The sequence below is a fragment of the Tachyglossus aculeatus genome, chromosome 6 (genome assembly GCF_015852505.1).
Source record: "Tachyglossus aculeatus isolate mTacAcu1 chromosome 6, mTacAcu1.pri, whole genome shotgun sequence".
NCBI lineage: Eukaryota > Metazoa > Chordata > Mammalia > Monotremata > Tachyglossidae > Tachyglossus > Tachyglossus aculeatus.
This window is the reverse complement of record NC_052071.1, coordinates 11,659,291-11,674,491: the sequence shown is the minus strand read 5'-3', so window position 1 is coordinate 11,674,491 and position 15,201 is coordinate 11,659,291. Positions and strand designations below refer to the sequence as shown.

The following is a 15,201-nucleotide window of genomic DNA, read 5'->3' as shown; positions in this document are numbered from 1 at the left end:
ATTCCTTTCCAAGCTCCTTGAATGAGTCGTCTACAAGCGCTGCCTCCAATTCCTCAACACCAACTCTCCTCGACCCCCTCCAGTCTGGCTTCCATCCCCTACATTCCATGGAAACTGCCCTCTCAAAGGTCACCAATGACCTCCTGCTTGCCAAATCCAACGGCTCATACTCTATCCTGATCCTCCTCGACCTCTCAGCTGCCTTCAACACTGTGGACCACCCCCTTCTCCTCAACACGCTATCCAACCTTGGCTTCACAGACTCCGTCCTCTTCTGGTTCTCCTCTTATCTCTCCAGTCGTTCATTCTCAGTCTCTTTTGCAGGCTCCTCCTCCCCCTCCCATTCCCTTACTGTGGGGGTTCCCCATGGTTCAGTTCTCGGTCCCCTTCTGTTCTCAATCTACACTCACTGCCTTGGTGACCTCATTCGCTCCCACAGCTTCAACTATCATCTCAACGCTGATGACACCCAGATCTACATCTCTGCCCCTGCTCTCTCCCCCTCCTTCCAGGCTCGCATCTCCTCCTGCCTTCAGGACATCTCCATCTGGATGTCTGCCCGCCACCTAAAGTTCAACATGTCCAAGACTGAACTCCTTGTCTTCCCTCCCAAACCCTGCCCTCTCCCTGACTTTCCCATCACTGTTGACGGCACTACCGTCCTTCCCATCTCACAAGTCCACAACCTTGGTGTCATCCTCAACTCCGCTCTCTCGTTCACCCCTCACATCCAAGCCGTCACCAAAACCTGCCATTCTCAGTTCCGCAACATTACCAAGATCCGCCCTTTCCTCTCCATCCAAACCACTACCCTGCTCGTTCAAGCTCTCATCCTATCCCGTCTGGACTACTGCATCAGCCTTCTCTCTGATCTCCCATCCTCGTGTCTCTCCCCACTTCAATCCATACTTCACGCCTCTGCCCGGTTTGTCTTTGTCCAGAAACACTCTGGGCATGTTACTCCCCTCCTCAAAAATCTCCAGTGGCTACCAATCAATCTGCGCATCAGGCAGAAACTCCTCACCCTGGGATTCAAGGCTGTCCATCACCTTGCCCCCTCCTACCTCACCTCCCTTCTCTCCTTCTCCAGCTCAGCCTGCACCCTCCGCTCCTCTGCCGCTAATCTCCTCACCGTGCCTCGCTCTCGCCTGTCCCGCCTTCAACCCCTGGCCCACGTCATCCCCCTGGCCTGGCATGCCCTCCCTCCCCACATCCGCCAAGCTAGCTCTCTTCCTCCCTTCCAGGCCCTACTGAGAGCTCACCTCCTCCAGGAGGCCTTCCCAGACTGAGCCCCCTCCTTCCTTTCCCCCTCATCCCCCTCTCCATCCCCACCGTCTTACCTCCTTCCCTTCCCCACAGCACCTGTATATATGTATATGTGTTTGTACATATTTATTACTCTATTTATCTATTTATTTTACTTGTACATATCTATTCTATTTATTTTATTTTGTTAATATGTTTGGTTTTGTTCTCTGTCTCCCCCTTCTAGACTGTGAGCCCACTGTTGGGTAGGGACTGTCTCTATATGTTGCCAACTTGTACTTCCCAAGCGCTTAGTACAGTGCTCTGCACACAGTAAGTACTCAATAAAAACGATTGATTGATTGATTGATTGATTATCATTGTTATTCCCTCCCCCAACTTCCTCCCAAAAGCCATCCCAGATTACCCACGTCTGCCTCCCCAGATCCTAAAAACCCTCAATATTTGGGGATATCTCTGTTCTCTGTGTTCACCTTTCACTAGATTTGTGTTCTGTTTGCTTTGTATTGCTTCCATCCATGTGTCCTGTCACTTACGCTAGATTTGTGTTCTGTTTGCTTTGTATTGCTTCCATCCACGTGTCCTGTCACTTACGCTTTGTGTATCCTGAGAGTGAAATGAGGCTTCAGTTGACATTTCGGTTGTGCTTTATTTTTCTTTATTGCAGTGTGTGTGTGTCTGTGTGTGTCTCCTGCCTCCCTCAGACTGCTGGCCCCTCCGGGCCAGTCCTGTTTCCCTCTGAGTCTCCCCTCAGAGCTCAGCACAGGCGTGTGAGTTGGGGGTGTGTGTCAGGTCTCCCTCATCTGAGGGCAGGGATCGTGTCCTTTCCTCTCCCCCGTCCCCCTTGCCCAGAGCCAGCCCCATCTCTGTCCTCAGTGGGTGCCCCTGATACAGTCCAAAGAGCGGGCAGACAGGTGGGCGGGCAGGGCAGACAGGGCGGGCAGGGCCAGAGACAAAAGCTGTCAGAGGTGCTGCAGCTGCGTGGAGCTGAGCCCCCAGCCTGCCAAGGCCACGGGTGGCTAGAGGAGAGGGTGGGGGGCACCGATGGGGTTCAGTAAAGTTCACCTTCCATTCATTCAATCGTATTTATTGAGCATTTACTGCTTGTGAAGCACTGTACTAAGCACTTGGGAGAGTTCACTACAACAACAGACACATTCCTACCCACAATGAGTTCACAATCTTCCAGCTTTCAGGAGCTGCAGGCTTTCCCGGTGGAGTCACTCTGTCCTCAAAATGGTTGAAATCCCCTCTCCCTTGTCCACAGAGACACATACACACACACACCCCCTCCTTCCTCTCCCCCTCATCCCCCTCCCCATCCCCTTGCCTTACCTCCTTCCCCTCCCCACAGCACCTGTATATATGTATATATGTTTGCACGAATTGATTACTCTATTTATTTATTTATTTTATTTGTACATGTTTATTCTATTTATTTTATTTTGTTAATATGTTTTGTTTTGTTCCCTCTCTTCCCCTTCTAGACTGTGAACCCGCTGTTGGGTAGGGACCGTTTCTATATGTTGCCAACATGGATTTCCCAAGTGCTTAGTACAGTGCTCTGCACACAGTAAGCGCTCAATTAATACGAATGAATGAATGAATGAATGAATGAATGTATCCCCACAGGATGCCCTGTGTCACTGTCAGGATGCCAGCTAAAGCACGTCTGACCCTCGCCAGCTCCGAGCACAACTTGGGCATCTTCAAATTCGGATCAGATTGCCTCGTCCAGATTCTCCACCCCAAGCCCCTCTCTGGGGACGGGCCCCGGGGACATGCTCGGGGGGCAAAGGGGGCCGGGACGGGGCTGATTCTAATCCTGGCTCCACCGTTTTTCTGCTGTGTGAACTTAGGCTTGTCACTTAACTTCTCTGTGCCTCAGTTACCTCATCTGTAACCTGGGGATTAAGCCTGTGAGCCCCACGTGGGACAGTCTGATCACCTTGTATCCCCCTCAGCGCTTCAAACAGTGCCTGGCACATTCATTCATCAGTCATATTTATTGAGCACTTACTGTGTGCGGAACACTGTACTAAGTGCTTGGGAAATACAAGTTGGCAACATATAGAGACGGTCCCTACCCAACAGTAGCAAGCACTTAACAAACACCATTTGAAAAAAAAAACTCCCATGCACTCCTGCACATAATAATAATAATAATAATAATAATAATAATGGCATTTGTTAAGCACTTACTATGTGCAAAGCACTGTTCTAAGCGCTGGGGAATATAAGGAGATCAGGTCATCCCACGTGGGGCTCACAGTCTTCATCCCCATTTTACAGATGAGGGAACTGAGGCACAGAGAAGTGAAGTTACTTGCCCAAAGTCACACAGCTGACAATTGACGGAACCGGGATTTGAACCCATGACCTCTGACTCTAAAGCCCGTACTCTTTAATAATAATAATGATAATAATAATAATAATGATGGCATTTATTAAGCACTTACTATGTGCAAAGCACTGTTCTAAGCACTGGGGAGTTTACAAGGTGATCAGCTTGTCCCACATGGGGCTCACAGTTTTAATCCCCATTTTCCAGATGAGGCAACTGAAGCCCAGAGAAGTGAAGTGACTTGCCCAAGGTCACACAGCTGACAAGTGGCAGAGCCGCGATTTGATCCAATAACCTCTGACTCCAAAGCCCGGGCTCTTCCCACTGAGCCACGCTGATTCACACTGAGCCACGCTCAGTCATTCATTCAATCATATTCACTGAGCCTGGCTGTGTGCAGAGCACTGTACTAAGCGCTTGGGAGAGTGTAATTCAACAATAAATAGATACATTCCCTGCCCACAGCAATCTTACAGTCTAGTAAGCCCACAGTGAGCTTACAACTTATGTTATGTAGTCTGCAGTCTGTACACACATGTCCAGGAATGTGAGCATGCACATATTTCCCACGCACAAACACATATACACAAGCACGTGTGAACACACACACACACACACATGCACACTGGCACTAATGGGAGGGAGGAAATTGGAGACGGGGGCAGCCTTTCCATCTGCCGGGGGCGTCAGGCCTGACGCGGCTGCTCTGACGCGCTGCAGTCATTCATTCATTCAGTCATATTTACTTGGCGCTCACTGTGTGCTGAGCGCTGTACTAAGCGCTGCACGGGGCAGAAACCCAAGCCGGTGCTCTGTGTCTTCCGCTGCAGGGAGCCCCCGCCCTCTCCAACCCTGCCCAGTGACGGCCCCACCCTGGGGGCCCTCTGCGCCCCGGGCTCCGTCTTCATCATGGAAGAGCGGGTCCAGCTGACCACTGGCTTGCAGACCCAGGATCGCCACCTCTTCCTGTTCAGCGACACCCTCATCGTCGCCAAATCCAAGTGAGGGGACCCGCGAGCCATAAGGACCGGTGCCGGCTGGGCGGGATGGGGCGACGCGACGACTGGGAATGGGGGGCGGCCGGGCTGGGGAGGACCGGGGAGCTGGACCGGCTGGGAGACCCCGGCCATCACCATGATGGCCCTGGACTTGACTCCCACCCGAGTCCCTGTGATCAGCAAGTCCCGGGAGCCTCCGTGCTTCCCTGGAGTCTAGAGAGCCGCTCCGTGTAGGCCGCCAGCCTGCAGCCCAGGGTGAGCTGCCCCTCTCTCTGCCCACTTCCCTCGGCCCGGGCTCTGACTAGAGGTCAGATGGGATCAGTGGCATCACAGGGGCGCCCACCATCCAGGGGGTCTGGGCAGGGGTCGAAGGGGAGACTGGTTCCCAGCCTCTTTCCGGGCAAAGGCCTACGGCCTGAAGAACTGGGGAGACTCACACTGCCCTCAGGGTGAGCCCTTTCTCCCCCAGACCCTGTCTGAAGTGCTCCCCTATCTCTCTAGATCCTCCTCAAGCCTGAAGGTGAAGAAGCAGGTTGGCCTGAGTGAAGTGTGGACGGCCACCTGTCTCGGCGAGGTCTCTGAGAAGCGGGCCAGTGCTGACCACTCCTTTGTCCTCGGCTGGCCCACAGCCAACTGCGTAGTCACCTTCAGGTACGGCCACCTGGGGATAACAATAATAATAATGTTGGTATTTGTTGAGCGCTTACTATGTGCCGAGCACTGTTCTACAAGGTAATCAAGGCTGTCCCACGTGGCGCTCACAATCTTACTCCCCATTTTACAGATGAGAGGACTGAGGCACGGAGAAGTTAAGTGACTTGCCCAAAGTCACACAGCTGACAATTGGCAGAGCCGGGATTAGAACCCATGACCTCTGACTCCCAAGCCCGGGCTCGTTCCACCGAGCCACACCGCTTCAGGGTGTCCTCTGTGACATCACCCTCGCCCCCGTGACATCTCCCCCATGCCCTGTGACATCACGTCAGACCCCCTGCCATGACACTTTGACTCCACAGAGGAGTCAACCAGGGCCTTGGGAGCCTCCGGGGCCCCGATGTGGTTTTCCAACCCTTGGGAAGGGCTTTTCAGCAAGGCTGGCTGGAAGGCGTTCCAGGTGACGGCAGCTCCAGCCGGCAAGGAGGAGAAAGGCCCAGACCCCTGGCCAAGCAGAGACCCTCCGTCCTCCCCGAAAGCTGCCTTGCTGGGGTGGGGATCTCAGAGGAGCGGTTTGCTTCCCACTCGTCTCTGCGGTGTCCTCCATGGAGGTCTAGAAACCTTGGGCGAGGAGGGGCCACCGGGGTCATCTCAACCAGTCCCCTGTCTCTGGGCTGAGCTGCCCGCTCTCCACAGAAATGTCCCCAGCCTCTCTCACCACTCCAACCCGTTTCCCATGCACACAAACGCATGCACACACGTATGCGCACACACAAACCCACATAGTTATGCACGCACATATTTTTGCACACAAATGCACACACTTTCAGGACAAGAAGCCTTAATAATATTAAGGATATTTGCGGTGTGTGTTAAGCGCTTCCTCTGTGCCAAGCACCGTTCTAAGCGGTAGGGTGGAGACAAGCAAATTGGGTTGGACGCAGTCCCTGTCCCATGTGGTGCTCACGGTCTCAATCCCCATTTTACAGGTGAGGTAACTGAGGCGTGGAGAAATGAAGTGACTCGCCCAAGGTCACACAGCAGGCGACCGTTGGAGCCAGGATTAGAACCCACAGGGTCCCTGGGGCATTCCATTCATCCTAGATCCTCAGCTCTTTCCAGGACTCCCGGAATCTTCCCCAGTAGTCTCCAGGGGGCTGCCGGGCTTTATCTACGGATTGTTCGGGAGGGAGAGGAAGAAGCCCAGGGGTGCTGTACTTCTTCCTCTTCCCCCCATTTCTTCCCACCCCTCTCTTAGCCCCCCATCCTTCAAGTCCCTGTGGTGATGACCACTCTGGGCCCACCTGCTTTCCCTCCACCCCCCAACCCCCATCCTCACTCACCAGCTCCGACTTCTGGGAATCGCGGGGCCGGGAGGGGGCTGAGCGGCCCACAGAGACAGTGCTTAAAAGTCATTCTACAGCACAGGTTCAGGAGAGCCCTGGACCAGGCCCAAAGACCTGGGGGTTGGGGGGTCGGGGGGTGGGGGGCCGGGGGCAGGGACTGGGCCCTGGCAGGGCAGGAGGTCTTTCCTGGAGCCTGGTGTATGGACCACAGGGGCACAAAACCAGGAAACCAGGGAGGATAACACTTTTCTTTCCTTCCCACTGAGGAAGGAGCCCTGGTGGGCCCCATGGCTAAAACCAGACGGTGGCCAGAGCTAGGAGCTGGCCGCCGTACACCTTTCCCGGGAAGGTCCTACCCTCCGCTCTTTCTCTAAATCTCTTCCCTTCTCTGTCTCCCTCCCTTTCGTCTTTCAGCTCGTCCGAGGCGAAGGAGCGTTGGCTTTCCGCCTTGCTGTGGTGAGACCCCCCGCGCCGCCCATCCATCCCCAAACCTCCTCCCCTTTCCCCTTCTCTTCCCTCACTCTCCAAGGGTGACCCTTCTGGGCATTCCTATCAATCATATTTATTAAGCACTTACTATGTGCAGAGCACTGTACTAAGCGCTGAGCACGTTCCCCGCTCGCAAGGAGCTTACAGTTTAGAGAGGGGGAGATGGACATTAATATAAATAAATAAATTACAGATATGTACATAAGCGCTGTGGAGCTGCGAGAGAGGATGAACGAAGGGAGCAGGCAATCCGGGGTGATGGAGAAGGGAGTGGGAGAAGAGAAAAGGGGGGCTCAGTCAGGGAAGGCCTCTCGGAGGAGATGTGCCTTCTGTGAGGTGGGGGAGAGTAATGGCCTGTCAGATGTGAGGAGGGAGGTCATTTCGGGCCAGAGACGGTATGTGAGTGAGGGGGAGATAGATGAAATCGAGGCATAGTGAGACCTGGCAGCCCCCCGTCTTTTGTCCGACAGACTAATCCCCTGGAGATTTGGAGATGGTTAAAACCTCCCTCTTCAGCCTTCTCTTCTCTCAGCTGGGGCCTCCCAGTTGGGGATTTGGGGATGCTGAGCCCTGAAGCTCTACTGGCCACAGAGGGGGCGGGAGGGGGGCTACAGTCTGGGCCTGCCCGGACCACCTGTCGACAGATCCTTTGTGCCACCCCTCCCATCCCTGCCCCTCCTGCAGGCAGAGCAAGGAGCTGAAGGAGAAGGAAGAGCCACAGAGCTTGCCCCTCCAAATCCTGATGCTGGAGTCTGACCACAGAGTCTCAGTGAGTCATCCTAGCCCCTCAAGAGGAGTGGGCGGTGGGAGGCCTGGCCTTGCGACCCCTCCAGGTACAGGGAACCGACCATCTGGAGGGTTGAGTCCTAACAAGTCTGCTCTAAGTCAGGAACTCACATCAAAGGCCCTGGGAAATCTTGTTTAACCCTGCAGTCTACACCGCCGTCAGGATCGTGGGTGGGTGAGGGAAACATCTGAACCAGGTGAAGCCGTGTGAGATTAGTTGGGGGACCAGAAGGGGCAGGGGAGGAGGCTGGCAGGGAACTGCAGAATTGGGGCCGTTCTCAGCGGTGATTGGAATAATAATAATAATGATGGCATTTATTAAGTGCTTATTATGTGCAAAGCACTGTTCTAAGTGCTGGGCAACAGTAATAATGATAATAAGCATAATAGTGGCATTGTCTAAGGCCTTACTCCATGCCAACACCGTACAGAGGTAGATACAAGATAACACCCAGACGTGATTCAATCTTTCCCTCAGGGATCTTCTGGCTGGGCCCAGGAGTCAGAAGGCCCTGGGTTCTAATCCCAGCTCTGTCACCTGTCTGACGAATGACCTTGGGCAAGTCACTTCATTTCTTTGTGCCCCAGTTACCTCAGCTGTAAAATGGGGATTAATACTTTGAGCCCAAAGTGGGGCAGGGACCGTGTTCAACCTGATTAGCTTGTATCTTCCCCAGTGCTTAGAGCAGTGCCTGGCATGTAGTAAGCGCTTGGCAAATACCACAGAAAAAAGTAGGGTTAGCCAGTGAGTCCAAATTCAGCGCTAAGGCAGGGGCAGAACTCCAAGATAGTTCCTTTGAGGGACTGGGACACGAAGGGCTTGGGGAGGGGGCAGAGAGGAGGGGAGGAGGTAAGCGGGCCTGGGCCGTCATCCCTACAGGCCAAAATCACCGACCTCGTTCGCTCTCTCTGATTCCTTCTCTCTCACCTCATCCCGTAGACCACCACAGTGACCGTATCCAACACAGAGACAGCTACCGAGGTTATAAAAATGGCCGCTCGCCAGCTGGACTTCCCTGTAAGTGGGCACGTCACCTGGATGACGACAGCCCTGCATGTCCCAGTCATCATTTTGTGCTGTGTGTTTCATTGCGTGACCTGGTGTTAAGAGGCTGTCACAAGCAGCATCGTGTGTGTCGCTGAGGGACCTGGGAAATGTTTGTGTTGCCTGGGGAGCACTGTGTGTCCTGGGTGGGGGTTTTTTGGCCTGGGTAAGTCTGTGGGTACAGAATACAGTTGTGTGATATCTGAGTGATGTTTTATTGCCACATTGCACTTTCCAAGCGCTTAGTACGGTGCTCTGCACGCAGTAAGCGATTGAATGAATGAATGAGTGGGGTTGTGTGATGGAGACAGAATTGTGTGCAAAGTGGCATGTCCTGTATTGTGTGTCATGGGCAGTATTGTGTGCCTTGGGAAGGGGTATGGGTCCAGGCTGAATTACGTTACTTAGTGGAATTGTGTGGCCTTGACTGGTTGTTCTGCCACAGACAAACAGTGTGGATCCAATGTTGCACAGCACAGGTAGTTTTTTGTTTCCTGGGCAGAGTTGTGTGTCCCAGGCAGTTTGGCGTTCCAGGGTGGCCCAGGCAAGAAGGAGTCACTGTGTCAAGTTTATGTCCTCCCCATCTCCATAATGCCTAAGCTGCCACCACTGCTTCTGCTGCCACCACTGCAGAACACCCACAGTTCTCCAGGGCCTGGAAGGGGGCTGGTGTCTAGTGACTGCAGCCCCAGGACCCGGGAGGGAGCTCATGTCTAATGGATTGCAGCCACAGGGCTCAGGAGGGGACTGGTGGCTTGTAGACTGCAGCTCCAGGGCCTGGGAGGAAGCCCATGGCTAATGGATTACAGCCACAGGGCTCAGGAGGGGGAATGTGGCTCATAGACTGCAGCCCCAGGGCCTGGGAGGGGGCAGGTGGCTAGTGGACTGCAGCCCCAGGATCAAGGAGGTGGCTAATGGCTAATGGACTGCATCCCCAGGGCCTAGGAGGTTACTGGTGGCTAGTGGACAGCATTCTCCAGGGCCCGGAATGGGGGCCAGTGGCTAGGGGTTGGGCCAGGCAGCCAATCTTCCAGAGACCTGTGGGCCGGGAAGCCCACAACGAGGATCAGCCTGAAGGGCTAACTGCCAATCCACTCACCCCTCTCTGGGAGAGCAGGCTGGGCGAGGTGGGACAGGGTGGGAACATGGAATCTGCTGGGCAGAGACACCCGACACACATGCCGCCTCAACACAATTCCAGATACAGCATCCCTGACAGGCCCCCAGGGCTCACACAGAGCCCGGAGCCATCATCGTAGATGTTCGCGGAGACCGTAACATCACCTCTCCGATCACGGACTGACAATGAGATCGGTTGCCCACGGGCTGGGGCAGACAGACAGAAAGACAGAAACACACACCCCTACGCGACTCATAGTCACATGCAGGCCCTGTTGCAGAAAACCACAGCACAGACCCAATCAGACACATAGATACACACGGACAGAGGCATAAAGGGACGCCAAGCACACATGGAAACGCATGGACTCTCTTTTTCGGTCACAATACCGATCGCACACACACGCCGTCAGACTCACCTTCCCACGGACCCTGATCATGACTCCCTCCACCCCTAAGACACCCATCCATCCATCCACAGCCTGTTTCTCTGCTGTTTCCCATCTTTAGGGGAGAGCTGATGACTTGCACCTCTGGGTAATCTCAGGGAAGGAAGACGTGGCTTATCCCCTCATCGGTAAGAGCTCTTTGGGCAGCCCTGGCAGGAGCTGGGCCCAACGCAAACAATAATAATCGTGGGATCTGTTCAGCACTTACTATGTGCCAAGCGCTGTACAGAGCGCTGGGGTCATCAGGCAACGTCATCGGGTCGGACACAGTCCCAGTCCCACGTGGGGCTCATAGTCTAGGGAGGAGGGAGAACAGGTAGTGAATCCCCATTTTACAGATGAGGAAACTGAGGCCCAGAGAAGTGAAATGACTTGCCCAAGGTCACACAGCAGACAGGTCTTCTGACTCCCGGGCCCATGTTCTTTCCATTAGGCTGCCCCCGAGACCACCCACTCTCCAGAGGGGGGTAATAATAATAATAATAGCATTTGTTGGGCGCTTACTACATGCAAAGCACTGTTCTAAGCGCTGGGGAGGAAACAAGGTGATCAGCTTGCCCCACGTGGGGCTCGCAGTCTTAATCCCTATTTTACAGATGAGGGAACTGAGGCACAGAGAAGTGAAGTGACTTTCCCAGAGTCACACAGCTGACAGCTGGTGGAGCCGGGATTTGAACCCTTGACCTCTCAAGCCCGTGCTCTTTCCACTGAGCCATGCTGCTTCTCTGGGAAGTGACCCCAGGTCCACGGTTAGTAGCCAACCCAGCCCAGCCCAGCCCAGGCACGACTCGGGTTGGAGCCGAGAGGCCGAGGAGCCTCTGCGGGGACCCACGATCTGACCCAGGGTGGAGCAGCAGCCACATGCCAGCCGGGCACCGTCTGAGGCCAGGGACCAAATCCCGACCCCGGGCCGGGAGAGGAGAGGCTGACGGGCGCTGAGATGAGAGGAGATTGGTTGAGAGAGGGGAGAGACTCTCCAGACTCACTGGGCACTAGACAAAAGGAGCGGTCAGTGATTCTGCAGCAGGGGAAGCTTAGGCCAGACATAGGGAAGCACTTCCCAACAGCGAGCGTGGCTGGAGCCCTCAGTAAAAACCAGAGACTCTCGGGGGCCAAGATGCCCACTGTTGGGTAGGGACCGTCTCTATATGTTGCCACCTTGTACTTCCCAAGCGCTTAGTACAGTGCTCTGTACACAGTAAGTGCTCAATAAATACGATTGAATTGAATTCATTCAGTCATTCATTCAATCGATGCATTCAATCAGTTGAATGAACTAAGATGGAGGCAGGGGGATGGGTATGATGACCTCTGGGGCCGGCCCTTCTTCCCCAGCTCCACCCCGTCCCCCACACTGAACTAATCCGGTTCCTGCCAGACGCCCCTTTCTCCTACTTCCCCCAGGACACGAGCACCCCTTCAGCATCGCCCTGAATTCGCTGCGGGATGCGGCCGACCGGCCCCCCGGTGCCAATGGCGGTGCCACCCAGCCCAGTACCAACTCCCCCCTGGACCAGCTCGCCAAGGGCCCACCGTGCCGGTTCATCCTGAAGCCCAGAACCCAGGGCCCTCCGCAGCTGCAGAGAGGTGAGAGCCTGCAGACCTGACTCTGGCCCCTCCTGCCCCTTCTTCAACTCTCCCGTCTTTCCCAGCGATATCTCTAGGGGAGATCTCATGCCGTCTCTCAAAACCCACCCCTCCACCCGGGCATCCAGTCCCACTCCTTCACACCTTAGAACAGTGCTTTGCACATAGTAAGCACTTAACAAATGCCATCGTTATTATTATCAAAACTCTTGTCCCCTCCCATCTACCCTCCCCAACTGCCACCTTCAACTGTTTGCTCACCAATGACTTCTTCCCCTCTGCTTTCAAACCTGCCCATGTCTCCCCTATCCTAAAAAAAAAGTCCCACAGACCCCACGGCTCACTCCAGTTATCGCCCCATCTTCCTCCTACCATTAGGGGAAGCAGCGTGGCTCCGTGGAAAGAGCCCGGGCTTTGGAGTCAGAGGTCATGGGTTCAAATCCCGGCTCCACCACTTGTCAGCTGTGTGACTTTGGCCAAGTCACTTCACTTCTCTGGGCCTCGGTTACCTCATCCGGAAAATGGGGATTAAGTCTGTGAGCCCCCCGTGGGACAACTTGATTACCTTGTATCTACCCCAGCGCTTAGAACAGTGCTTTTGCACATAGTAAGTACTTAATAAATGCCATCATTATTATTATTATTATTATTATTATTATTCCTCTCCAAACTCCTTGAGCGAGTTGCCTACAATTAGGGATCAATTCTTTCCTTGACCCCTTTCAATCTAGCTTCCACCTCCACTCCACAGAAACCACCTTCTCAGAGGTCACCAATTATCTCCTTCTTGCCAAATCCAAAGGCCTCTACTGTATTCTAGTTCTCCTCCACCGCTCAGCTGCCTTCAACACATGTCGATTAACCCCTTCTCCTGGAAACGTTATCTAACCTCGGCTTCACCGACACTGTCCTGTCCTGGTTCTCCTGTCTCTCTCAGTTCTCATTCTCAGTCTCTTTCATGGGCTCCTCCTCTGCCTCCCACCCCCTAACTGTGAGAGTCGCTCAGGGTTCACCTCTGGGTCCCCTTCTATTCTCCATCTACACCTGCTTCCTTGGAAAACCCATTCACTCCACTAGCTTCAACTACCACCTCTTTGTGAATGATACCTAAATCCACATCTCCAGCCCTGATCTCTCTCCCTCTCTGCAGTCTTTCCTCCTGCCTTCAAGAAATCTCTCCTTGGATGTCCTCCTGTCCCCTCAAGCTTTTCCTGGCCAAAACAGAACTTCTTTTCTTTTCACCCAAACCCTGTCCTCCCCATAACTTTCCGATCAATGTAGACAACACCACCACCTTTCCTGTCTCACAAGTTTGTAACCTTGGTTTTATTCTTCATTCATTCATTCTTTCATTCGGTTGTATTTATTGAGCACTTACTGTGTGCAGAGCACTGTACTAAGCGCTTGGGAAGTACAAGTTGGCAACATATAGAGACGGTCACAGTCTAGAAGACTCTTGACTCCTCTGTCTCATTCAACCCACATATTCATCCTGTCGGTCCCACCTCACTAAAATCTCCCCATTCCTCTCCATCCAAACTGCTACCACATTAACTCAGCCACTTATCCAGTCCCGCCTTGATTACTGCATCAGCCTCCTCGTTGACTTCTCAGCTTCTTGTCACTCCCCACTGCAGTCCATATTTCACTCTGCGCTCTGATCATTTTTCTACAAAAACGTTTTGTCTGTGTTTCATTCATTCATTCATTCATTCATTCAATTGCATTTATTGAGCGCTTACAGTGTGCAGAGCACTGTACTAAGCGCTTGGGAAGTACAAATTGGCAACATATAGAGACGGTCCCTACCCAACAGTGGGCTCACAGTCTAGAAAATAATGGTATTTGTTAAGTGCCAAGCACTGTTCTAAGCGCTGGGGTTGATACAAGGTAATCAGGTTGTCCCACGTGGAGCTCACAGTCTAAATCCCCATTTGACAGATGAGGTAACTGAGGCCTAGAGAAGTGAAGTGACTTGCCCAAAGTCGCTCAGCTGACCAGTGGCAGAGCCGGAATTAGAACCCACGACCTCTGACTCCCAAGCTGGGCTCTTTCCACTGAGCCACGCTGCTTCATACAATGGTTGCCCATCCACCTCCGCATCAGACAGAAAGTCCTAACCATTGGCTTTAAAGCACTCAACTATCTTGCCTTCTCCTACCTCACCTCGTTACTCTCCGACTACAACTCGCCCTTCTAATGCTAACCTTCTCACTGTACCTCAATCTCGTCTATCTCGGCACCAAACTCTCACCCACGTCCTCCCTCCTCACATCCGACAGACGAGCGCTCTCCCCGGCTTCAAAGCCTTATTGAAGGCACATCTCCTCCAACAGACCTTTCCTAACTTTTCCTTTCCTCTCCTCCCACTCCCTTCTGTGTCACCCTGATTGGCTCCCTTTATTCATCCCCCCTCCCCGCCCTTATGTACAAAGCTGTAGTTTTTTAATTTATATTAATGTCTAGCTCTCCCTCTGGATTGTAAGCTCACTGTGGGCAGGGAATGTGCCCGTTTATTGCTGCGTTGTCCTCTCCGAAGTGCTTAGTACAGCGCTCGGCACGCAGTAAACGCTCAATAAATGCGATTGACTGACTGACCGACTGGCTGTCCGGACCTGGGCATCCAGCCCTGAGTGTCAGTGTGGCTCAGCGGAAAGAGCAAGGGCTTGGGAGCCAGAGGTCATGGGTTCTAATCCTGGCTCCGCCATACGTCTGCTGTGTGACCTTGGGTGAGTCACTTCACTTCTCTGAGCCTCAGTTACCTTATCTGTAAAATGGGGATGAAGACCGTGAGCCCCACGTAGGACAACCTGATCACCTTGTATCCCCCCCAGTGCTTAGAACAGTGCTTCGCACATAGTAAGCGCTTAACAAATGCCATCATTATTAGCCCTGGATGTCTGTTCCTGAGTGTCCACCCTTGGTGTTGGACCATGGGCGTAGGACCCTGGGCATACGGCCCTGAGGGTTTGGCCCTGGGTGTCCGGTCCTAGGTGTCTGGCCTTAGATAATAATAATAATAATGGCATTTATTAAGCACTTACTATGTGCAAAGCACTGTTCTAAACACTGGGGAGGTTACAAGATGATCAGGTTGTCCCACGTGGGGTTCACAGTC

The 15,201-nt window shown here is 53.5% G+C and overlaps 1 protein-coding gene across 3 annotated transcripts in view; it reads left to right on the top strand.

Annotated features, from left to right (window-relative positions):
* The window catches only part of LOC119930093 (rho GTPase-activating protein 20-like), an 89,395-nt gene that overhangs the window by 43,993 nt on the left and 30,201 nt on the right, over nucleotides 1–15,201 (top strand). For all 3 annotated transcript variants that reach the window (XM_038748552.1, XM_038748553.1, XM_038748551.1), the window contains exons 3-9: nucleotides 4,441–4,611; nucleotides 5,110–5,259; nucleotides 7,023–7,064; nucleotides 7,782–7,866; nucleotides 8,824–8,901; nucleotides 10,558–10,624; nucleotides 11,901–12,083. In XM_038748552.1, the coding sequence (XP_038604480.1) occupies nucleotides 4,441–4,611; nucleotides 5,110–5,259; nucleotides 7,023–7,064; nucleotides 7,782–7,866; nucleotides 8,824–8,901; nucleotides 10,558–10,624; nucleotides 11,901–12,083 (776 nt within the window). The remainder of the gene's footprint in view (nucleotides 1–4,440; nucleotides 4,612–5,109; nucleotides 5,260–7,022; nucleotides 7,065–7,781; nucleotides 7,867–8,823; nucleotides 8,902–10,557; nucleotides 10,625–11,900; nucleotides 12,084–15,201) is intronic.